Source organism: Camellia sinensis, chromosome 5, assembly GCF_055761805.1.
Source record: "Camellia sinensis isolate YWXY chromosome 5, ASM5576180v1, whole genome shotgun sequence".
NCBI lineage: Eukaryota > Viridiplantae > Streptophyta > Magnoliopsida > Ericales > Theaceae > Camellia > Camellia sinensis.
The window spans coordinates 158,113,517-158,139,975 of NC_138965.1; the positions used below are offsets into that span (position 1 = coordinate 158,113,517).

Here is a 26,459-nt window from a genome sequence, read left to right on the forward strand (position 1 = left end):
AAAAAGTCAGTAATCTAATACTCCTTCCTTTTTGAAGAATCTAATTTTTTGACTGTATAATTATTATATTTTAAAAATATTAATTTTTCAAAATTATTTTTTTGATAATACATTTTTATAGAAATATCAATTATTATAATTGTACTTTTTGTATTAGTAGTGAATTTAAAAGAAAGATAAAATAGTAAATTCATATTATTTTATTATTTAATTTTTGAGAAAACACTAACATTTTAAAATAATGAAAAATAAAATAAGGAACTAATAATTTGAGACGAATAAGTAATATATGGTTATGATACGAGGATAAATGAGAAAAACCACTCTCATATTTTGTTCTAAAATTCATATTAAATTATATTCGGATAAAATAAAATAAAATATAGATTGTGAATAATTAAAGAGATGGCTGAGATTTTGCATAAATTGAAATCAAAAAGTTATGTTTTCCATACCAACACAATTTTTTGTTTATTCCTCTTCATTTGTGTTTTTTTTTTTTGTTTCCTTTTCAATTTCTCTACTACCTTTTATTTCAAAATCTCTATTTTTTTTATTTTTTCATCCCTATTTATATCAAATGAATATATATATATATATATACATACATTGTATGGTAAATGTTAGCAAGTGTCCTATGAATATTGTTTAATGTTGGAAACTGTGTAAAAAATCTCTTAAAAATATCTAAAAATATTAAAAAATGTATTAAACCTAGTGAAAAGTGTATTGTGTTTTATAAATATTTTGTCTTTTGCTTGTTATTAGCAAAACCCATATTGTATTGTATTATATAATTTTACATGTTTAACACATATGACAAAATGTGTATTGATTGAAAATAGAGATAATTTTTATCTTTTGTCCGCATTTCTCATTTTGTAGTCACCTACTTGTCATATGATTAGATTATATTAAAGGCTTAAACAATGGAGCTCAGAAAGGGTCTTTGACACTTTACTAAAAGTGCAAGAAGTTAACTATTACAATTTCATGTATTGAGACTAAAGTGAAATTTGATACAAAGTGCAGAGTTTAAATTGTAATTTACCTATAGATTATTATGAAACTGTGTTGTTTTGACTTTCCAAAATTAATTTTTTAAATTTTAAATTTTTTTGGGGTAATTTTTAGTAATATTTTTGTTAGTTTTTTTAAAAATTTATTTAATTTAAATGCACTTAAGAAGTATAAAATTTGTGAAGAAATCTGTAAAAAAATTTAATAAATACAAAAAGATAAGAAAATATATTAATTTTTTGTATTTAGTAATTTTTTGTAAAAAAATCATAAATTACATATTTTTGTAAGTGTATCTAGATTAAATGGATTCAAAGAGTAAAAAAAATAGTAAAACAATTAAATTTTTTTACTAAAAAAATACAGATTAAATTTTAAAAACTATTTTTGAAAATTTTAAAACCAAATAGAGTGGTTTTGAATTTTTATTTTTATTTTTATTATTAATCATTAAAATTTCTAATTTCATAGTTTGATCGTTATCCAAATCAGTAATCCTCAAAATTTAATTTAAACTATATAATTAAACGCTTGTTATATTATTTAGATTTAGCAATGAGAGGAAAAAGAAAGATATTTGGTTATCTAATTTAAGTCATTAAAATTGTAACCCCAAGTTTTTAAAATATAATAACCTCCCTGCTACTTCACTTTTCTCCTTTTGTTATTTGGTCGTGAGCTTAGTGTCATTTACAATAATTACATTTGCCTACTGTATTTTTAACAAACTTTTGGGATGAGACAATGGTAAGATAAATTATTCTGTGTGTCTTGAATTGAAATAACATACATGTGTCGATTTAATGATTGACTAAAATTGAATCCGTTTACAATTTTCAAATTTGACCTAATCAATTTGCAAATTTGCAAGGATTGCCACAAAATCTGTCAATTCGTGCACTAGAGTGCAATTCGTCTTCCAGTGTACACAATTTGACTTAGGTTTTTGCTGTTGAGCATTTGATGGAAATGGAGTGTTCAGTAAAAAATTATTGTAGTAGTGAGGAGGGCAGTAGAAGGTGACGAGTAATAACAAAGAGATGAGAAAAGGTATTGGATAGTCGTCAGTGCGAGAGATAAGTGATATAGGATTAGTAAGTTATTTTAGGAAAAAATTAGTAAAATATTCCTCACTAACTTTGTGTAATAAGAAAGGTCTAAAATATTTTTTTTATTAGTTAAGTTTCTCGATAAAATTTCTCTCTGATCATACAAAAGAAATTTCAAAATTTCTTTGTGAAATCAGAGAAATTTCTCTTTGAAAAATGAAATTTCTCTGTGTTAGAGCCGAAATTTCTCTGAGTCAAGCAAAATTTCTCTGAGTTAAATTTCTCTAAAAATTGAAATTTCTTTGTGTAGTATTAGAGGTCCATGATTTTTTTATTACTTAAGGTTCCTCGATAAAATTTCTCGGTGATCATACCAAAGAAATTTTAAAATTTCTCTGTGAAAATTGAAATTTCTTTATGTCAATGATGAAATTTCTCTAAGTCAAATTTTCTCTATAAAAATATCGAGAGACCTTAATTACTATGAAAATATTGTATATTTTTTATCTTATAAAATTTTAATATCAAGACTTTAAAAAAAATTCCATTTTTTTAGATAAAAAAATGAAGACAAGAATTATTTTAATCCAAAATTACATGAAAAATGGAACGACAAACAAATTGATTAAAAAATTCACAGTGCTTCGTGTTTGTTACCTCTAGGATAAATCACCAGACGAAGATCCTGATCTCCAATCTTCAACGTTTGGCTCTTAACATCGAGACCTGTGATCTTCCTCTTCTTCAGACGATCCTTCAACTTTGTGAAATTCTCAATCTTCCAAATATAAAAATTTGAAAACAAATCAGGTTTATGAGGAAGAACACACTTTTTCGGAAACTCGATCGATTCTTTAATGACTTGAAAAGATACACTGAACATAGCAGTACTATCATCATGATCATGATCATGATCATGAACAAGAAAACCCTTGTTTGGTTCAATAAATCTTGAAAATTCCATGAAATCAATCCAACCAATAGGTTTAGTTTCCCCAATTCGGCCATGTGAGTCTCTGTGAATGCTTTCACGACTGGACTTGTGATTCAACACTGACATTCTAAACATGCACCAATTCGATTTCTCTGTTTGTTCTTCACTGTTTAAAAACAGGGATAGGTAATCAACATCATCAATCACACTCCGATGAATCGAAATCCGAAGAATACAATCTTCAGCTATAAAGGAAGGGCTCATTAGCTTATGATTCTTGATTAATTCAACAAGCAAACCGAAATTCTTCAGAGTCCAAGTGAATTTCCCACAATTGAAGCTCGATTCGTTGTTATCTTGTGTAAACGATGTTGATTCATCCAAGATTCGAATATCGGTGGTGATTGTCAAAGTATCATCAATATTGGAGATAAAGCCTAATTTGGGGTCAAGAACTGTTGAAGAGAGTCCGACGTCGTTCCAACCGTAAGACCTCTCCTTTTGGGTGAATCTATATAAGAAAACTCTGCTCATAGAGTTGGATGCATTTAGAGTGTTGAGTATAGAGATCTTGAAGTAAATCAAGGAATCGAACTCAGTTCCTAGAGTGTCATTAACTTGAAGGTAGATAGAATCACAGGTTGAGAACAATGCGATGCGACAATTCAAGCTTCCGTTGAGTTTGAAGCGATTGCTTAAAACTGACTCCACCTCTGTGAAGTCTGGGATCGGCCATCGCCGTGTTGGCGGTGGTGGGGCTTCAAGCTTAGGCTTCATATCAATAGTGAGAATGGTTTTTCTTGGATTATCAGAGTAGAGAGAGAGAGAGAGAGAGAGGATTGGATTGGTTTGGTGATTCGGTTCGATTTTTGTTATGTTCTCTCTCTCTAAATCTATATATGCAAGCATCCAGTTTTGGAGAGAGAGAGAGAAAAAGAGCGGTTAGCGAACTACTTTTTGAATTTCCCGCGAAATTGATACTTGGTAGAACCATAAAGAGTAATATTAGAATGATAATAGTAGGGAGGCCAAATTTTCTATTAAATAAATGATTAAATGTCTCATGTTAGACATTTGATCACTTATTTAGTAAAAAATTTGAGATTTATAACATTTTTCATATTACAAATCCTTCACAAAAATTAATGTACACCACACTGAATCTCACATTATATAAATTAATTTTCACACATAATTACTCAGAATTTTTTGGATGAATAAGGATAAGTCTCTGGACTTTTCCAACCATAAAACTAATTGGGTATTTGGGTACCTAGCCTTGTTTGGCAATTCTTTATTTTTAGTTTAAAAATTTTAAAGTCAATAAAAAAAGTTAACAAATTATATAAAAAAAAATCAAAAAAATTCTTTTATTTTTTTTTTATAAAAGTTAAAAAATCATCCTAAACATACTAATTTTTTTTTTTACTTCATAGTTTAACCAAAAAAATTAAAAAATTACTAAAATAATATGTTCCCAAACAAGATGCTAAAAAAATAAAGTAATTATATTTGCACATCACTATTTCAGTTAGTTTGTACCATTGTCATTTTTTTGGGTAAATTACAAATACACCCCTAAGATTTACTTAAGTTACAAATTACCCTCTATGGTTCTAGAAATTATATTATGCCTCCTAAGGTTTTCAATTTCATAACAAATAGGTCATTTTATTAATAAATTATCAAGTTAATTAATAGTTTTTAATAATGTTAAAATTTTATTTCAATTAATAATTCAGATAATTTTATTATTGTATAGGTGAGCAGTTAGAAATTTCACTTTTTTAATTAATTTTGTTAAATAAAAAATTTTAACAGGTAGATATTTGTAATTTTTCAAACTACAGGGACAATTCGTATTTTAAACAAATTTCAAGAGGTGTTTTTATAATTTATCCTATTTTTTTTAGTTGCTATGATTTCCTTGATATGAAAATGGTACGAATGCAACTAAAGTGGGTGGGAAACTCAATAGTAACAGGGGTAGGAATGGTGGCAACAACGACAGGAGAAGTGATGAGATTGGGGGTTTGCTGAAGGGAGAGGAGGGCTAGGGGTTTGGTGAAAAGGAGTTTAGACGGGGATTGTGGCAGCGATGGAGAGAGAAGCGACAAGGCTAGGAGGAAGGACGCTGGCTAATCACCGACCGCATTAGCAATGGCAAAAGGGGGTGATAGCTAGGTTAGGGCTAAGGTTTGAATTTGAGATTGGAAAAGGAGAGAGTATTTTGATATTATTTGAGGATAGATGGTGTGTGTTCATAAAAAATCAAAGAATCTAAGCTGAGCATGGGGTAAACTAAGAGAATTGTGAGATTATGGTGTGCACTAAGATAATGGTTAATGTGCAAATAAAATTTTTCAAAAAAAATATTTTTAACCCTTGCATGAAACATTAAAGAGAGGTGCATAGAATTGATACACAAAAAACTATTGTATGATTGAAATTTACTCATGTATTATGGGATACATTTAAAATAAATCTGTGTCACACAAATTTTTTTAATTATAAATATTTCTATAGATGAATTTTGTACACTTAGGTCACATTTGTTTGGGCACTTGGAGGGTGGAGTTGGATTAAGATGGATGTTGGATCCATGAATCTATGTTTGGTTAATTCATGTAAGTACTGGACTAGCACTCACTCGGATTCACAATCCTCCCCAAAGACCGGATTAGTATAGTTGTGAGAAGAGTGTGATTCGAAAAATAGTGAGCGGATTGAATCTATTCTGTCATCCGGCTGATTGACCAGAACAGTGTAATTTTGTTTTTTCTTACAAAGCCTTCATTTGGGATGTGGGTTGACCTTTTGACTATTTTAGCTTGGGACTAAAAAGTCTCGCTTGTGATAGGTTTTTTGACTTTTTTGACTTTTGTAAGAAAAAAATAAAATGACTATGGTTTAGATGTGATGTGATGTGTTGTCTTATTAGACTAAAAAACTTATTTTGTCTTTTTGTGACTATTTTACCCCAAAAAGAGGATGCCAAAACATAGCCAAAATAGCTAGCCGACCAAAAACACCTGCTTGTTTTAATATTTGTTTTAATTTTTTTTAAATATAGAAATAAATTATTTATTTATTTTATATAAAAATAATTTAATAATTCCATAACTAATCATCTCATACATTATCATAAAAACAAATACATCTTACTTAATTCACTCACTAAAAATTTTTATATTAACAATCTCTTCACTAATTATTTTTTAACTTACAATTTAATTCAATCTAATTCGTCATATAAACATGACCCTTGTTCTATGTGTTGGTTCAAAAAAAAAAAAAAAAAAAAAAAGTTGTTCTACGTGAAAATCTTAAACATAGACCATCCATAAGGGTGTAATAATGGTCTGGGCCGGCTCATTCGGGCTTTGTGGGCTCGCGATTTTTTAGCGGGCCGGCCCAACCCATGGGCTAAAATATGGGGCCCAAGCCCAAGCCCACTCATAATAGGGCCTAGGGCCTAGGCTCGGGTATTAGCCCGCTGGCCGGGCCTAGTCGGGCTTTTTTTTAATAATAGAAATAAAAAATTAAAAAAAAATTATACTAAAGTATTTTAATTACAATTAATGAGATATTTTGTTTGGTTATGTAATGTTTTATAGTGATATTTAAATTTAATTATATATGACTTATGTTTTTTTAATTGTGAACTTATAACTAAAAAAGTATGCAATTATGTAATTTTTTTTTCTTTCGAAATGAATAATTTTATATATATGAAATTGAAACTTTCAATATTACAATATTAAATTATTTATATAACATTTATTGAATGAATAATTTTTATTTCAAAATGATACAAAATATTACAAAAATTGATATTATTAAATAAATTAGGTGTAGATTACTGATGATGGTATAACAATTGCATCACTATAGGTCAAGTACATCCCAACTAGGTTGGCAACTACTAGCCTACCAATCATTTGCATTATACTCTACCTCAATAATCTAATACAAAAAAAAAAAAACAAAAAACAAAAACAAAGAAAAAAACGAAACGAAATCAAATAGTAAAAAATAAATTGTTGATCAATCATCGGAGGAGACAGACATTTCAGTCGCGTTGCCCGATGATATGTCATCCAAATCATATTGAATTCGTTCCTTTTTCACTAAAATTTTGTCTTCTTGTAAGCGCGTGCATATGATCCCTGGATATCATCAATGCCTCAACCATTTTGGGTGAAAGCCTGCTCCTATAGTCACTCAGCACCTGTCCACTTGTACTAAAAGCTATTTCTGAAGCAACTGTAGAAATAGGAACGATTAGTAAATCACGGGCCATTTGTGAAAGCACAGGCCACATAGATTCATTTTGTTTCCACCATTCCAAAATGTCAAAATTATCGGAATCATCCACTGACGGGCTTTCCAAATAACGTTGCAGTTCAGAACTACTTACACTTGTATGTTGAGATATTCTTCTACTTTTTATTGCTGTGAAAATACTTAATTTCCCGCGTCGAGATTGTTGGACTGCTAGTGTAGTGTGTGTAGGTGTATTTATAGATGCAGCTGCAGCTGCCTTGTATTCTTGAAATAATCTATTGCATGTTTGCATAATAGGGGCAAACTGTATTTGATCATCGAAAATACGTTCTAAAAATTCTTGTAAACCAACTTCTTTACACATAGGATCAATTATTATAACTAAACCTAATAGATGAGACAAATGATGAAAATATTTATCAATTTTTTTTTTCATTGAAGTAATAATGGTTACATAAAGTTCATTACCTATATATTTTATGAAAACTTTAATTATTTTTGCTAGTATATGTAAAACAAATGGTGAAGTAGGAATATATATATATATATATATAAGAAAATAATTTTGTTGGAGTATCGAAAACTTTTAAAAAATCTTTATACAAGGCTACATGGCGCCAATTAAGTTTAGTGGGTGTCAGTGCTCCTCCTATTGATGTTGTTGCAAAAAATAAATCTATTGCTCTTCTTTGTTTACGAGCTATTTTTAACATATTATATGTTGAATTCCACCTACTATCTATATCTAAAATTAATTTTTTAAATGACATATTTTCTCGTTGACAAATTTTTCTATATTCTGAAATTCGATTACCAGAAGACATTATAGTAACAACTGCATTTTTTATTACAAGTATAGAAGTTTCATATACATGCATAGCTTCTTTAACAATCAAATTTAAAATATGGGCACAACAACGAACATGAAATAAATCACCATCAACAAGTAATTGTAAAGCTGGTTTTAAATGATCTACAATTTGATTATAATATGATGCATTATCTAACCTAATCGTAAATATTTTATTTTATAAAGCCCATTCATATAACACATTTCTTATTTCTACACCAAGCGAATGACTAGTGTATAGAAGTTCAATTAATTTAAATGAAATAATTCTTTTATTTAATTTCTAATCATTATCAATAAAATGTGCAGTGATACATTGATATTCAAAACTATTATTTGACCACAGATCAGATGTTAAACAAACTGTTCCATTCAAATTTTTAAAGATATCAAATAATTCAATTTTAATATCCTCAAATTTCTTTAAAATCTTGTTTCTAGTAGTATTTCTCGAAAAACTTTGATATTGCGGTGCAAAACTTTCATGAATTATTTCGGGAAAATCAGGACATTCACTAGTACTAAAATGTTGTTCTTTTTTAATAATATAATCAACTATAGAATTGTGTGCACGTATAGGATCATATGAAAATATTTGCAAATTACCAGTTGATGAAGCCTCTAATTGCATTTGACTTCGAATATCAGGTTGTTTACTTTATAAATGTTTGTCAGAATGCCTTTTTAAATGACTAGTACCCCCTGCAGATGCAACACTTAGGAAACGTGCACAATATTTACATTTTGCTTTAAATGTAATTGTGCCATCAGGATTATTAATAGATATTTTTTCAAAATGTTCCCAAACACTACTAGTTTTGCTCCTAGATGATGATGCAATTGTTGGAACATGGATATTAGAAGGAGAATCAACAGATTCATGTGGTGTAGTATATATATCAACATCGACATAAACATAAACATTAGGCATATTAGGATCCATAGTAATGCAAGTAAAACACAATATAAGAATTAACAATTAATTTAAATAATGTGTAAATTCAATCAGTAAAAAATAATAATTAATATATGTGCATAAATTTAATTAAACTAATTAATGTTACCGACTGGTGAATGCGATATAGAAATTTTCTTCTTCTGCTAAAAGTTTCTTGTTGCACAATTGCAATAGCCACTTAGGGATGACATTTCAAAATTAATTGAGAGTTGAGAGAGATTGAGAAGAGAATGATTTGTTGTGAAATATATTTTGAAAACTAAAATATATTTATACTAGTTTAAAATCTATCCGTTTGAATTATTATGACCGTTTTATATATATCCGTTTGAGTTTGCAATGGCTCAAAATTGAGGCTAGGCTAGGAAATGGTTGCCTCCTTCTCGGAAAACCATTTGGATAGTACTCTTTGGCTAATGGGAGCCATCACGGGTCCCGTTTTGCTAATCAGAACTGTTCAATGTGTACAACTCGTTGAGTATTATATGTTTGTAAAAAATCATGTTGATCGAATATGTATAACTATCTGATCGGATTAGTTTTTTTTTGTAAACCATTAACTGTAACACCATGCATTTTTATACCAAATTAATTTGATCATGTAGTTAGCGATATCCGATTAACGTGATTTTTTATAGGCATATAGTAATGGAAGAGTTCTACACATTGCACTGTTCGGATTATCAAAATGAGACTCGTGGTGAGCCCCTACAAGCCCAGTATTACCTTCCAACTTAATATATATATATATATATATATATTTTTTTTTTTCTTTCACGTGAGCTTAGGACCTTAGATGTACTTTCCCATATATATTATTAGGTGCACTTTCCCACTTTCCCAGCCACACACACAGACTGTACTGTTGTGCACACAGTGATACATCATATCATTATTTTTCATTAAATAATTCATAATTTGATTTTAATTTAATAAATTATTATTAATTTTTGTTTTATTTTTAAATTATTAATGTTATTTATTTATTTATTTTAATTTTTATTTATTTTTTTATGTTTTGATTTTTATAAGATCAATCTTTTTATTTATTTAATTATTTTATTTTTATAAGATCAATCTTTTTATTTTTTTATTTTTATAAGATCAATTTTTTTTATATAAAATCAATCTTTTTATTTATTTAATTATTTTATTTTTTTATTTTTATAAGATCAATTATTTTATTATTTTATTTTTATAAAATCGATCTTTTTATTTTTTTATTTTTATAAGATCAATCTTTTTATTTATTTAATTATTTAATTTTTTTATTTTTATAAGATCAATTATTTTATTTTTTTTATTTTTATAAGATCAATCTTTTTATTTTTTTTTTATTTTTATAAGATCAATCTTTTTATTTTTTTAAGATCAATTATTTTATTTTTTTATTTTTATAAGATCAATTGCTTTATTATTTTATTTTTTATTTTTATAAGATCAATCTTTTTATTTTTTTATTTTTATAAGATGAATCTTTTTATTTATTTTTCAAAATTATTTAACTATTGTAAGTTGTTTTTTATTTTTATTTTTTGAAATTAGCCGGGCTAGGCTAATGGACTGGGCCACGGGCCAGCTCGGGCCGGGCCCCAAAATGGAAGGCCCAGGCCCAAGCCCAAGGTACTGGGCAGGGTTCGGGCTTAATCGGGCCGAAACGGGTCGGGCCCGTCGCAGGCTTCAGGCCGCCCACGGGCCTTGGGCCATTTTTACACCCATAACCATCGAAAAACAAAAAAGTCACAGGCGGATGGGTATGAACTCAGAGACAGTCAGAATATCCTGATGTGACAACAAAACTTTGTTATTTAGTTTATTATCCTTTTTTAGTTTGTGCAATGTGATTTTATTTTTCCTTTTTAATTTCATTTTTCAATTTTCAAATTTATTTTTCAAGCCAATCATATGTGAGTTTTAGTTGTACTTTTGTTTACAATATTGTTGGCTTTTTTGGCTTTCGAAGGTTATTTTTGTAATTGTGAGCATGCCAGCAAGGATCAATCAGTCCTTACAGAGTATTAATTGCCAACCAATTATCAGACGATTGTGTTTTAATTCTTTCAGCCTCAATGAAGAGGACTTTTACTGGTGGCTTTGTTTAGGAGAATGAAGCAAACAATGATTAAATGAAGAACAGTTGTAGTATTTCATTAAGCAAAATGAAAGACTTACAAAGATCCGAAACAGTCTCATAGAGGTTTACAACAACAAGCTACTTGAAAACTACTCTTATGAACGAAATGCAGTGTAGGAATTTGAAGTATGAAAATGTAAAGAACAAGAAATGTAAAAACTGGAAAAGAAATAAAGTAGAATAAAACTGGTTTTATGGATCTGAGTTTGAGACTTTTTCTGGGGCCTTCTCTGCTATTTATACTTCTCAAGGATAACCATCAAACTGCACTTCTAACCGTCGAACCGCTCCTCCATGATCGCTGATCATGTTGCCTTATAGTTAGTTCCACTATGTCAATACCTGCAGTTAGGCTTCCCTCCTGATTTTGAATTTAAATGTGAGTAACTGTTGAAGTCACATCACTTTGCATCTCTTTGCGGATCTAGTACTACGCAGATTTTATGAAAATCAATACTAACTGCCACGTGTGCGATCACGATCGAAGGTTTGAATTGTCTTCCCGTATTACCCTCAACCTGCCACGTGTTGAACTATGATTGGCTTTATACAAAATATATAGCCAACACTACCCCCCCGTACTAATATAACCAATACTTGGTGATATTAGTGGATCAAGGTATTTTCCCACGTCTTAGAATGTGCATGGGCTTTGCATTTTTAAAAACACAACCGTCATTCATTGATGAACATTTGCATCAACTCCTCTTCGATCCCTTAAACATGCTCACTATCTCAGTATTCGAAAAGTCCAATTCAGTTCTCATAGATAAACAAACCTTTTTTTATCTCGATCAAGCATATGAAGAGTTGTTTGATAATACCGTTCGTCCTCGAAAGAATCTTCATGTATTGATTAGCCACCTTTACCTACCTTCCTATATTCAAGTCATGGAAGTTTTTGCAAATTATCAACCTTTGGATTACGAACACACTGTCCACAATCCTTTGATTTAGAAATTTGAAAATATGGACATGAGAAGTTCTTCCTCTAACCCAAAGCCTTCTGTGCGGGATGAAGCTGCAACTTCTTCCTCTTCTGGGGCTTCTGGTTGGGGAAGCTGGCCGGAATTAAGAGAGCAAGTCAACCATCATTTTGTTGAGTTCATTGACCCTCTAGAATTCCCTTCCGATGCTCAGAGTTCGGTGGTTTATCCCTACATGCCCATCGACCGCCGACGTTGTTTGGAAGACAACCAACTCGTAGCGTGGTACACATCTTCCACGCCTACGAAAATAGTATATGCCACTCCTTGCCTGGCAGAGGCACAAGGGTAAAACCCTTCATTCTTGGCTCAGAAGGCTAAACTTTGCTCTTCTGACTGGCTTGACATCATCAATAGCCCCCGATTTCCTCCTACTTTCGAGATGGAAACTCCTGCACCTCCTCTTCCACAAGACCCTCACTGGATGGAGGAATTGAGGCATACTCTCTCTGAAGACCAGTTTCTCCCTTCCTATCACCCTCCATCTCCTACTACTAAAGATCAGTGAAAGCAAGCCCAACTTCTGCTTGCGGCCTTTTCCCATTTGCCCTTCAATGTTCTTGAAGACAATGTTCCTCTCAAGAACTTTCGATGGGCTTGTGACATTATGACCCGGGATCATATTCTCAACCCCATCACCCAAGCAGAATTTCAAATGTTCTTGGACCAACTCTCCCTACTCCTTCATTGGCATCACAATTCTGTCGCCACTACTCAGTCCTTGGACCAAATCTCAGCCAATCGAGTTTATACCCAGTATGAAGCGGAGAACCTCATTGATGAATACGATGATTTCAAGAATAAAGATTCTGCATACTGGGATGACCTAGATATGGACAAGACAGAACAAGGGCTAAAAGGGACAGAGTTTGAAATAAAAGCTGAAAAACTTTTTTACCAAGTAAGAGCATATCAACTTCAGCATCCTAGCCTGGAGAAGATAGAAGACAGAATAAAGAAAGAACAGAAGCTAATTGACCATAGCTAGAACAAGTTCCATGATCTTGTTATTTATTCTATTCCTTACTTTTATGAACTTGAATGTGTGCCTAGGCAAGGCTTCTGATGTAATCATACTTATCTTAATAAAGCGGAAAGATTTCTTTTACTTGGTATGGTCTAATTTTACTCCACTTATCCGGGACCAATCAGAATTATGGCTTCGAATTCAACAATTTTCTCTTCAAAACTTGACAATCAAAGAAATATTTGGAAACCAATTTGACTTCTTCTAATATATGGAGGTCCCCTTTTGGAATTAGAGCCTCGAATTTAACAACATTGCTCCTTAAAGCTCGTTTTAACCATATTTACCATATGGTTAGTACGATCAATCATTTTTAAATTGACCATTTTTGCTTCGAACATCAGTTCATACTTTCAAAAACATGGAGGCCTCCTTTAGTGACTGCATTGTTTTATACTAAAAGAGCAATCTATCCTAGATATTATCAAACCAATTATTGGTTTGGAACTTAGAACAAACCATTCCTAACCTTGAGGGATTCCAAGTTCTGCTTCGAAGGATTTATTCTCACTAGGAAACCCTAAAACAGGTTCTCAATCCTTTTGAAGTAAATAAATACTTGAGTATTCTTGCATCCTTAGGCATGGAATGTGCTTTGAAGCCGGCTTCTTCGTTTTGAAGCTGTTTGTTATTTGACTTTTGCGCCAAAATCTGGTTTCGAAATCAAGTATGTTATTTCGAAGCTAACATCAGTATTTGAGATGTGTTTCCCTCCAAAGTTATCAATATTGAGGGAAACTCTTCATATTTGTACTTTTAGTACTTCTTTACGAATTCCACGATATATTTTCCAAACACAAAGGTTTTAAAACCCTTTTTATTTCGTGCTCAGAATTCACTTGTTTATTGAATACACAAACCCTTCCCTTCTACTAATCCTCTGTTCCTTGCTACTCGTCACCAATGGATTCTTTTTTACTGAAAGTACTGTCTGGCGAACGTATAAGCCCAACCATGGCTTTGAAAAGATGTATTGAGGAAGAGATCGCCAAATTTACGGCTGATGGGTCAAGTGCCATAGACGGACGCCTCTTTGCTCCTCGCCATAGCGACAAACAAGAATATGTCCTAGGTCCCATATTTCGAGAAGCTCCCGCTCAACTTCCAGCTTTATACCCTTGTTCGGAGGACCACTTTCTTCTCTGTGAAGGGGGGCTCGACTTGGGAAATTGGAGAGTGAACTGACCTCACCATTGTTGGCCGACATTGAGGGCTGAATGGGAGGAGTGGTACGACAGGGTTGTGCCTGCAAGAGAATGGGACTTACAAGAACTCTACATCCTCGATGCCCTTTGTCTTTCCGGGTTTATTATCCTTAAAGACCCTTTTTTAATTCCTGCCGCTCTTTGTTTCTGGAACATGGCTTTTAACTTTTTCTAGTTTCGCTGTGGTATGATGGCTCCCACCGTTCTTGATATCTGCCATCTCTTAGGGCTTTCGCCCCTTGGAACCCTTTTCACACCCAGTTACCTAGACTTTTCGGTTAAATTTTCTCTTCTGCCTTTGAATTCTTCTTTTAGTGATTTCGTAAAGGCTGAAAACAAGAAGGTAGGTCCTATGGACGATCGAGAACTCTTCTCCTTTATTTTATATTGGTTGTGTAAATTTCTTTTTTGTACATCATCCCAACGAATTATGCCTGAATTTGCTCCACTTGCAAAGGCCTTTGTTTTGAAGAAATGCATAGCCTTGGCCCCTTATCTCTTAGGCCATGTTTATAGAGCCTGCTCTTAATTCTGTGAGAAACCTTTTGATATCAACCAAGGAGGTCCCCTTTAGGTGCTCCAACTCTGGTTCTTCGCTTACTTTACTGACTTTCATCCCAAATGCTTAAAATTCCTAGTTCAGGATCCTAGCACTTATGGGAAAAAATATGCTAGAATTGTTCTTTATCCTGCTTCCTTTGCCTATTACCTCACATTTTTTCATCAACTTTCTATTTCTCCAGCTACCACCTTCTTTTGCCCCTTTGATGCCAATAAAGGACCAGCTTGGCTGCAAACATTCTTGGCTGATAAAGAGTGTTCCATCCCATCACACAAAGACATGTGGGCTTCCATTTTGTTACCGAGGGAACTGTTCATTGGTACTTTAAACCCTCGAGCTTATAAGTGTATATCTGAGGTATACTGCCCTTCTCAGTTTGCCAGGCAATTTGGGTTTACTCAAGGGATTCCCATTTTACTTTGCAGCCTCTCGAATGTCCATCTTACAGCCAGAAACCCGAGAGTACCCAAATCAAAACTAGAAGAGGCAACATTTAAACTGTTGAAAGATTTGAGTGAGTTCAAATTTGTCCCCTTCCTTCCCTCTGGCTTGGCTTTGAAAAGATTTCAAAACTGGTGGAAAACCAATATGGAAGTGCGTCTAGCAATACACCCTCATGATTTACTGATAGGGCTAGGAGTGCTTTCTAAGGCTAAACCAAAAGAAGCCAGGAACATCCCCTCTCTTTCTACAACTGCCAAGACTGTTCCTACAGTCTCACCCCCTCCTTCCAGAGTTGCTTTGAAAAGGGTATGTATCTTGAGGTTTCTTTTCTTTTAGACTTTTATGCTTGTTTTCTTTACATTCATATTTCCTGGTGTTGGATCTCCACAAGAAAAATCTCCCACGAGAGCTGAAGCTCTGGCCATTCTCAAAGACAAACATCAGCAAAAAAAGAAAAGAAAACTAATACTTTCCTCCGAGGAATCTGAGTCTTAGATTGAAGAGAGAGAAACTAAGAAAGAGAAAGAAATACCACTACAAAGAAAAAAGAGAAAGAAGATGACTGTCTCCCTTTCTAATTTGGTCGAAGACCCTGTTCATGAGGCAGCTGCCAGAACAGTGGAGCAGGAACATTCTAAGGTAATAATTTTTTTCCAAAGAGCTGAAAAGGGGCGGCAACAACAACTATTAAGAGATAAAGCTGCTGCTGCTGATGCAATCCAAAGAGAAACTGCGAGAAGGCAACACATTGCTGAGCATTATTCCCTTCGTAGCTCTCCCATCATTGCTACCACTTCTGAAACAAGTAACTTCTTTCATGCCTCTATTCTTTTATTCTTTTGTCAAATTCTTGGTATTGAGAATTGGCATTATTTTGTATTTCTTCTTTTGCAGGAACGACTACTCTGTCTCCTTCCTCTACAAGGACTCTCTCAATCTCTCTTGAAGTTGAAAGTCCTCAAATTACAAAGCCAATTCAAGCAATCCTTCCACCTCTTGGTCCCACGTTCTTCATACATTTCTTGAGGTCAAATATTCCTACATCTCTTTCTTTTGGCTTAACTCCATACCTCCCTCATTTGTCTTTTGATTTTACTCAATTTGATTCTCTCTCGAGCCCTGCTTCTCCTCCTCCTCCTAAGGAAATTCCAGCTGTTACTTTATCTTTGATGGTAGCTGATTCCTATATAGAGGGTACTGGTAGCTCTCCAATCTATCATCCATTATCTTTGCCTAGCTACAGTCCTTCTTCTCCTGACCAACTGGTCACAAAAACTATAGAGACTGCTAAGGATACTCCACCTTCTTCTCCAATTTCTATGCAGTCATTTCTTCCTTCTACCAGAGCTCTTTGAGGCTAGACTAGCCAGTCTTTTTGACATACCTTCCACCTCTCCAATAACTAGCAATGAGACTGAGCCATTAGTTCTAGCTGATTCTCTGTTAGAAATTTTTGAGAGCTCTTCCTCCAGTGGTAAGACTTCATTGCCTTCGATAGGCTTGGACAGCTGTCTGGAGCTGCTAGCATCTTTTTCGAGGATTTCTTTCGAAGCCTTACAAAGGCCTAAAATCAAAGATGGCTTCCTCCAGTATTGCAATGTTGTTGAGCAATCTGGCATGGCTGTCTAAAGTTATTTATCTCAAGCAGCAGCCACCATTGATTTTTACATCAACATTTGCCATGCTGCCAAGGTTGCGGAGGAGAAATTGGTAAGAGATCGGAGCTTCGTTTCCAAGGTACATATTGAAGTGTTAGAATTGAAGGAACAACATTCCTCCGGCTCTCAATTTTGAGCTCAACTATTGGAGAAGAAAACTCAACTTGAAGAGGAGCTATTAGCAGTCAACCAAGCCTTAGATCGAACTGCCACCAAATTACAGATTACTAATCAAGGACTGGCTGATCGAAAACAGGAAATGGCTACAGCCATTTAGTTGTTCCCATCACTTCAGAATAGAGCATCTATTGTAAAAGAACAACTGAGACATTGTATTGACTTTTGGGCCAATCTATGGCTACATGTACTCAACTCTTTATGAAATAAAAATTCTTATTTATTATTTGAGTGTTCTCATGTTCTTTTATTTAGCACTTATTTTATTCCTTGTGTTTTCCATACGGTTGGATAATAAGGCTTCAAATATCTGCTATTAATTTTCTTGGGATGTACATATCCATTCAAAATTTTCAAATGATATGCTCCCATAGGCAAGACTCTATGCACTTGATACGGTCCTTCCCAGTTAGGTGACCATTTGCCAAACTTGTGGCTTTTAATCCCTATTGGGAGTATTGTCTTCCATACCAAATCACCTTCATCAAAACTAATGTGCTTGACTTTCTTATTATAGTTTTTGGTTGCTTTCTTCTTTTGGAAAAGAATGCTATTTAATGCCAGAATCCTAGCTTCATCTATACTTTCTAATTCCAAGCACATACTCTGATGGTATTGCTCAAGATCTAACTGGTCTTGGCATCTCACCCTCAAGGACTTAACATTAATTTCCACAAGTGGCACTGCATCATGCCCATATACTAAGGCATAATGAGTAATTCCTGTGCTTGACCTTGGAGAAGTCCTATAAGCCCACAATACATATAACAATAAGTTATGTCAATCCCTAAGATTGTCTTCCACAACTTTCTGTATTCATTTTTTCAAAGACTTATTGGATGATTCAGCTTGACCATTGGCTTGTGCATAATAGGGGGTGGAATTAACAAGGCTAATTCCAAACTCTGCCACAAAAGACTTTACCATTTTCTCATCAAATACAGTCCCATTATCAACAGTTATAGTCTGTGGGATACCAAATCTATGGATTAATTCCTTAATGAATCCAATGACTTCAGTCTGGTCTACAGCATTGTATGACTTAGTTTTGACCCACTTAGTGAAGTAACTAGTGGCTACTAAGATGAAACAATGATGCTTCGAAGAGGGTGGGTGTATTTCCCCATCATATCCATGGCCCATCCTCTAAATGGCCAAGGCTTTACAACTGCATGCAGGTCAGTTATGGGCACGTGCCTTATTGTGCCATGTTTTTGGCATGCCTGGCAACCTCATGCATATTCTATGCAGTCTTTAAGGATAGTTGGCCAATAGTATGAATGCTTTCGAAGCAGCCATCTCATCTTCACACCAGGCTGATGAGCACCACAGATGCCTTCATGAACCTCAGCCATAACTGTTAATGCTTCTTTTGGGCCTAAACATTCCAATAATAACCCATCTCCCCCTCTTTTATAGGGAGCATTACCATACATTATGTATTGCATAGACTGCAATCTAATTTTTCTGCTGGCTTTCGAAGATGGGCCAGCCAGATACTGCATTATTAGATACCTCCAATCTTGTTCTTGTAAGTCATTACGATTGACTTCCAGGACCACATTCCTTTTATTTAAGGGTGGTATTACTTTCTGATATGTTGTTTGGCTTATGTCCCTTTGAGTATTATCCATTCTCTTGAAATTTGAAGCTTTCTCAGCCATATCATTAGCTTTATAATTCAAGAATCTTGGAACATGAGTTACATTTGCTATCTGAAATTGAAAAAGAAGATGTAATGCAACAACATAGTATAACAACATGCTTATATTTTGACATTTGAAAATCCCTTTCACCTGGTTAACTACTAATTGAGAATCTCCAAATATATCAACTGCATTAGCTTGTAATCCAATAAGTATTTCTAGTCCCATTATTAAGGCTTCATATTCAGCTTGATTATTGGAACAAGTAATTTCATCCACTCTGAAACCATGGGTGGTGTCTACTTCTTGTGGTGACTTAATTACTACACCAATTCCAGTTAAACCATTGGCTTTTGATCCATCGAACCACATTTGTCATGGTTCAACACTAGCCATACCAAGTTCCATTATCTCTTGGCTTTTTGTTTGACATGGATGGTCTGCCAAAAAATTAGCTAAAACTTGTCATTTTACTGCCTTTTAGGGAACATATTCTAGATGAAATTCTGATAAAGCCAGTATTTATTTGTCAATTTTCCCCCTCAACATGGATTTAGATAACATATATTTAACCAAATCTGTGGTTGCAATTACCAAGACAGTTGTAGGCAAAAAATAGTATCTTAATTTCATTGCAGCAAAATACAATGCAAGGCACAACTTTTCTACAGCTGAGTATTTGCATTCACAAGAACTTAGAAACCTACTAAGGTAATAAACAGCTTGCTCCTTACCTTGTTCATTATCTTGGGTTAGGAAAACTTCCAATGAATCCTCTGCTGCAGCTATGTACAACTTCAAGGGCTTATCACCCTTTGGTGGCATCAGTATTGGAGGGTTGGCCAAGTAGGCTTTGATTCATTCGAAAGCAGTTTGATGTTCTACTGTCCACACAAACTCCTCTTCATCTTTTAGCCTTAACAAGGAAGAAAATACTTTAGTTTTCCCTGCAGTATTAGAAATGAATCTTCGAAGAAAATTAACCTGTTCAAGGAACTTTTGTAATTCTTTCTTACTTGATGGAGGTCTGGCTTCAATGCTGACTTTGGCTTTATTCTGGTCAATCTATATTCCTTTCTTGTGTACTACATAGCCCAAGAAGTTTCCAGATGATACGCCAAAAGCACATTTAAGAGGATTGAGTTTCAATTTAAACTTTCTCATTCTTTCAAAAGCTGCTTCTAAGTGAAACAAATGTTCCTCCATGGATTGGGATTTCACTACAATGTCATCAATATAACACTTTAAATACCCTCCAATGAGGTCATGAAAGATAGTGTTCATAGCCCTATGATATGTAGCCCCAGTATTCTTCAGGCCAAATGGCATTTTAACCCATTTAAAGGTGCCAATATTCCCAGGACATCTGAATGCTGTCTTGTGGACATCCTCCTCTGCAATGCAGATTTGGTTATAACCAGAGTGCTCATCCATCATTGACAAAATTTGATGCCCTGCTGAACTGTCTACCAACAAATCTACTAGAGGCATAGGATACTCATCTTTTAGAGTTGCTAGATTCAAGTTTCTGAAATTGACGCATACCCTTATTTTACCATTCTTATTAACTACAGGTACAATATTGGATAGCCATTCAACGTACCTGGCTATCCTAATAAAGCCTGCCTTGAGGAGTCTAAGAATTTTCTCCTTAACTTTTTGAATCACTTCTGGACTCATTCTTCTTGGTTTTTGCTTGTATGGCTTGAAATTAGGCCTCATAGGGAGCCTATGTTCTACTAATGACCTATTTAATCCTGGTAGTTCATTATAAGACCATGCAAAACAATCTTTATATTTCTTTAAAACAACCAACAACTGGCCTCTGTCAAGAGCATTCAACCAAGCACTTATATTGGTGGGCCGTTGTATAGAACCTTCCCCTAAATTTACTTCTTCCAAGGGTCTTGTATCTGAGAACTTACTGATGCTCCTTCTTTGATTCCTTCTGACCTCGAAGCAATCTCCTTGCTTTGTTTTGCTATTAGTTTCTTTGGTTCGACATCCTTACCCTCCTCCTCAAGGACAAAGTTTGTCCACATGGCATCTCCCTCCTGTATCTCTTGGACTTTTGTTTCAATATCCAAGGCACAGTATTTATCCAAGGCCAAACATCTGACCTATTGCTGTTCCTGCTTCTAACCAATTATCATGGCTTCTTTCTCTTGTTCTTGCTTTTTCTGGACTATTGACTGTATGTTCAATGCTGAAAACTTAATTAAAGCCAAAGATTTGGCCTCCTAGGTTCCATCTCTTCGCCTACAACCAGACATCATTGTCATCTTTAACGACAAACTCTTCATCAGCACTTTCTTGGACTAAGTGCTTCAGGTGTTCTAATTCCTCATCAGCCGTCACTTCAGCTGATCCATCAGGCTTTCTCAGTAGACTGAGTGGTGCCACTCCTTTAGTATATAATTTGGCCTCTGTGAAATCTGCACAAGCTATGAAGGGTTGAGGATCTGCATTGATCTCCTCCGTCTCTCCATTGCACAAGGCCATCATGATTTTCTGATGTAAAGAGGAAGGCACACATTTGTTGCTGTGAATCCAATCTCTTCCAAGTAAAGCATTATATTTAGCATTACTGTCGATAACGAAGAATGTTGTCATGCAGTCCCTAGTTTCCACACTCAAGTTGATGGGCAAAATACCTTGGGCCATCTGTTTGTCTCCAGCGAAACCAGCAATGATTGTACTGGTTGGGATTAGTCTGGGGTTCTTCTTTCCTAGTTTCTTCAACAAAGATTTTGGAAGCAGGTTTATTGCTGCCCCGTTATCCACCAGCACCCGATTCATCTGTATTCCATCGAAGAAGGCCTTGATATACAAGGGTTTGACATGCTGTGTCATGGACGTTGTGGGATACTCAAAAGGGTATGAGAGGTTAATACTTACCTCTTCCTCACTCTCGTCTTCAGTTTCCATTGGTATGGCTACTTCGGATTCGTCTTGCACCATACTTACTTGTGAGTCTTTACTGGAGACTGGAATTGGGTCAATCTCCTGACCTTGGTTTTTATCTTCAGCTTGAAACTCTTGTGGTAATATAAGCACCATATTTACTGACACCGGAGAAAACGAGCCAAATTGGACGACTGACTGTACCTGCTTTCCCTCTTGGTCAACTTGTTCAATTACTTTAGAAGCGTCCTTTATGCTGCATTCTGGCACTTTTGTATTAGTAACTTCCTTCGAATGGTCTGTTTCTGTTGGTTTTTTGACCAAAAATGTCTGTTCAGCCATGAAGGCTTCAAATATTTCTTTCTTAACCATCTCCTTCCTTTGGCCTGGGACGACTTCATCTTCTATCTCACTATCACTTTCCATCAAAGCTTTTTCCAATCCTACCAAGCTGGATCTTTCCTTGGCCTTTAGTTCGGAATGAACTTTAGCCAACTACTCTCTACTACAACTCCTTTTGTCTGGAAGAGTCGATTTTAGATTATGGTCTAACTTTGAATCTTTTTCTCCTTCTGCCTGGCTCTTTAGCTGAACCAATGAAGAAATTTCTCCATTTTCTTTCAGATCCTTCTGGTACTGAGTGTACTTTCGTTGGATCTTCCTTCTTTGGGACCTAGAAATCACTGGGACCATATTTGGTTCTTTTTTTTCTTCAGGTGCTTAAGCAATACCCAATTGTTTGGAGCCACCAAAGGAGGTTTGACCATCCTACCTTGGTTTCTAACAACATTTCTTTGGGTAAACATCTCCCTAGGTTTGTTCTGCATGACAAATCAATCTGGAACTCCAGGTAGCCAAGAACCTATTAACCCAGCTGTTGAACTGTTTCTTTCTTCCTTCGAAGCCATCTTCGAAGCTGGCTGTGAAGGCCATTGCTTGGCCCTGACTCCCTGTTTCGGGCCTAACTCAGGCCTTTGATGAAGGTGGCCACTTTTCGTCCTATGTGAGGCTGGTCTAGGAGGCCAATCTCTGGCTTTGATCTCATAAACTGAACCCTTCTCCGGTCTCCTTTCAGGATGACTGCTTTCCATTTTGTAATAATTAGGTGGTCTGGACTCATATAAAGGCCTCTTGCCTTTAGAATGCATTCTAGCGGCTGTTGGCTCAACCATTAATGGTTGCTGCCTAATACTAGGTGGATACGACCTTTTGTTATAAGCACTGGTTGGTTTAGGACACCTCTGCACATCCTTGTAATATTGCTTCCCATCAATTGGAAGCCCTTTCAACCACTTGTAGCTCAGCCTGCGTCTGGGACACATTCTTTGCATGACAGCTACTTCTAAAGAATCGTCATCCAGCGCTTCTTCATCAGAGTCTTCCCTCTGGTCTGAGAAACCTTGTCCAATAGCTGGTAGATTTTCAGTGTCTTTCTTGACAGTTGTCTGGCTGGTAACATGCATCTGCACATTGACTTCTTCCAATTCTTTCAAGGACAAGATCTGGAAGTCTGGCATAATAACATTGGCTGCCACGTCTCCAATTTTCGGGAATGTATTAGTATCAATCCCTATGGCCTTTTCTACTTTAGCTGGGAATTTTAAACTCCCCTTTCGAATCTGCTCTTGGATCCTATCTCGAAAAACAATGTAGTTTTTAGTTGAGTGAGACCAAGAATTATGCCATTTACAATACACTTTTCCTTTAAATTCCTTTGGAGACGAAATTTTGACTCATTTTGGTAACTTCAGGAAATTTACAGCAAGCAAACGATAAAAAATGTCATCTGCCTTTGTTAAGTCGAAAAAGTATTTCCTATGAAAGTCTTTCTTTTTAAACTTCTGATCAATTGTTGTATCATTATGAATTAATGCCTCACACATCACAGGTTCTTTCCCTACAATCTCTGCTGCATTAATCTCATAATTAGGATCTCTATAATACATCTTGTACGATGCATTACTTCAATCTTGTTCTTCTTCTAGTAATGCTTCATACCTAGACACCTTATAGGTTAAGTCCACTGAGTCTCTAAACTTAGTTGAGTCAAACTTCTTTTGAAGCCTAAACTCTAAACCATTTTGAGCTAATCTCACAAATTCAGGCTCTGGTAAGATGATCTTACATTTATTTCGTGCTCTTTCAAATCTGGCAATAAACTGAGTAGCCTTCTCATCAGGCCTTTGACTCAATCTTGCCAAGTCTGCTATGGAAATCTCTGGCTCTGTTTGGAAGAATTGGGCATGAAATACCTCTTCCATTTGTTGCCAAGTTTGGATAGAGCCAAGTGTAAGGTTAATATACCATACAAATGCTCCTCCAATTAGAGAATTTGGGAATAATCTTAACTTCATATAGTCATTATTGGTAAATTCACCTCACTGAGCAGCGAACCTAGCAATATGCTCAACCGTTGACTGGTTTCCATTCCCATAAAAAAGGACAAAATTTGGTATCCTGAAACCTCTTGGGTATTCATGTACCCTATCTACCCATTCTGGGTATGGTTTCTTGTACACAGGAGTCTGAACCCCCCGAGCCATTGGTCCACACATCTCTCTAACAATGTCAGCAATTTGGTCCCTAGGGACCATATTTTGTGCTTGTTGAACCACTACTGGAGGAACAAACACAGGATTTGGTGGACAATCTTGTACCTGGGGTTCTCTTGGTCCATAGGGTGGTATATTTGTGACTGGTTGTCCCTGTGGTGCTAGCTGCTGTTGGGGGTATGGGTGACCCCTTTGAGCCTGTCCTGCGAAAGGACCTGCGAAAAGTGCTGGAACAGGTGTTGTGTCTCTTCCAGTTGTAGGAAAACCTTCCAACCCCCCGGGTATGAATTCGAATAAAGGATTAGTGAACCCCCTCGTGCCAGGTATGGCTTCGAACATGGGATTTGGAACCATCCTTATGCCATTTTCTTGTACTGGGCCAGATCCACCAATTTGTGTGGCTTCACTGTTAAGTAATGAGGTATTTTGACTTGCTATAGGCCTCGAAATAGGTTCATACCAAGACTGAGGTGATGGTCTTTCATAGTTTTGATTACTAGTTTGACCATTAGAATGTCCATTAATTTGCATAGGTTGTTATCTCTAGCCAATCTTTGCTGAGGGACATTTGAAATTTCCTCCATGTGTCTTGTGCTTGTTGGTTGGTGGGTATTCATTCGATCCAAAAAGGATGTTTCCCACCTTTCCATTGTGTTCATTAACTGCTGTCCCATGGCATCTACTAGGCCACCCCATGGATTCATTGGCTGAGTAGATGGAACAGTAGATGGTCCAATTCCTTGGCCTCGTCCAATATTATGAACATGTGGTACTTGTTCCGAAGTGCTAGTCTGTTCGACCATAAGTTCTGATAAAATGGGTGTTTCCACAGGATGTGTTATCACAATATCCTCTGTATTAGGCATTTCTGCCTCTCCTTCCACACCTTCTTCCAAGCGTTCATTTTCTCCTTGTCTCCTACGTTTAGCCATTTCAATTAGTCCCACTAGGCGTGCCAAAAATATATGTTGGCTTTTTTGGCTTTCGAAGGTTATTTTTGTAATTGTGAGCATGCCAGCAATGATCAATCAGTCCTTACAGAATGTTAATTGCCAACCAATTATCAGACGATTGTGTTTTAGTTCTTTCAACCTCAATGAAGAAGACTTTTACTGGTGGCTTTGTTTAGGAGAATTAAGCGAACAATGATTAAATGAAGAACAGTTGTAGTATTTCATTAAGCAAAATGAAAGACTTACAAAGATCCGAATCAGCTTCGTAGAGGTTTATAGGAACAAGCTACTTGAAAACTACTCCTATGAACGAAATGCAGTGCAGGAATTTGAAGTACGAAATGTAAAGAACAAGAAATGTAAAAACTAGAAAAGAAATAAAGTAGAATAAAACTAGTTTTATGGATATGAGTCTGGGGCTTTTTCTGGGGCCTTCTCTGCTATTTATACTTCTCAAGGATAACCATCGAACTGCACTTCTAACCGTCGGACCGCCCCTCCATGATCGCTGATCATGTTACCTTATAATTAGCTCCACTATGTCAATACCTGCAGTTAGGCTTTCCTCTTGATTTTGAATTTAAATGTGAGTAACCGTTGAAGTCACATCACTTTGCATCTCTTTGCTGATCCAGTACTACGCAGATCTTATGAAAACCAATACTAACTGCCACGTGTACGATCACGATCGAAGGTTTGAATTGTCTTCCCATATTACCCTCAACCTGTCACGTGTTGAACTGTGATTGGCTTTATACAAAATATATAGCCAACAAATATATAATGCAAACATGATGATAATTAATGACATATTGTATTTACTTATAATCATTTAAGATGTTTAGATACCGTAGTGACCACAAATGATGAATTACGAGTAACATAATTTACCAATTTCTCAATGTTCATTAAATCTGAAGAAAAAAATTTTGTCGATAAATTTTAATTTAATTCCTTTTCTTATATATATATATATATATATATGTATAAATATTTAAAAAAAAAATTTAATTGATCCAATAACATACACTGTCATGTAGACTTTTTCATATTTGGATAATGATAATTTTTAGGATTCGTTTGGGATGTGGGTTGGCTTTTTTGACTTTTTAA

The 26,459-nt window shown here is 34.9% G+C and overlaps 1 protein-coding gene across 1 annotated transcript; it reads right to left on the bottom strand.

Moving 5' to 3' along the window:
• Positions 1-2,703: 2,703 nt before the first annotated feature.
• On the bottom strand, positions 2,704-3,780 carry LOC114266297 (uncharacterized). Its single transcript, XM_028207183.2, has one exon. It carries the CDS (start codon positions 3,778-3,780, stop codon positions 2,704-2,706), a length of 1,077 nt encoding a protein of 358 aa, XP_028062984.2.
• Positions 3,781-26,459: the final 22,679 nt, after the last annotated feature.

Excerpts from the sequence above, each read along its gene's own strand:
- LOC114266297 (XM_028207183.2), bottom strand. The coding sequence starts at position 3,780 with ATGAAGCCTAAGCTTGAAGCCCCACCACCGCCAACACGGCGATGGCCG.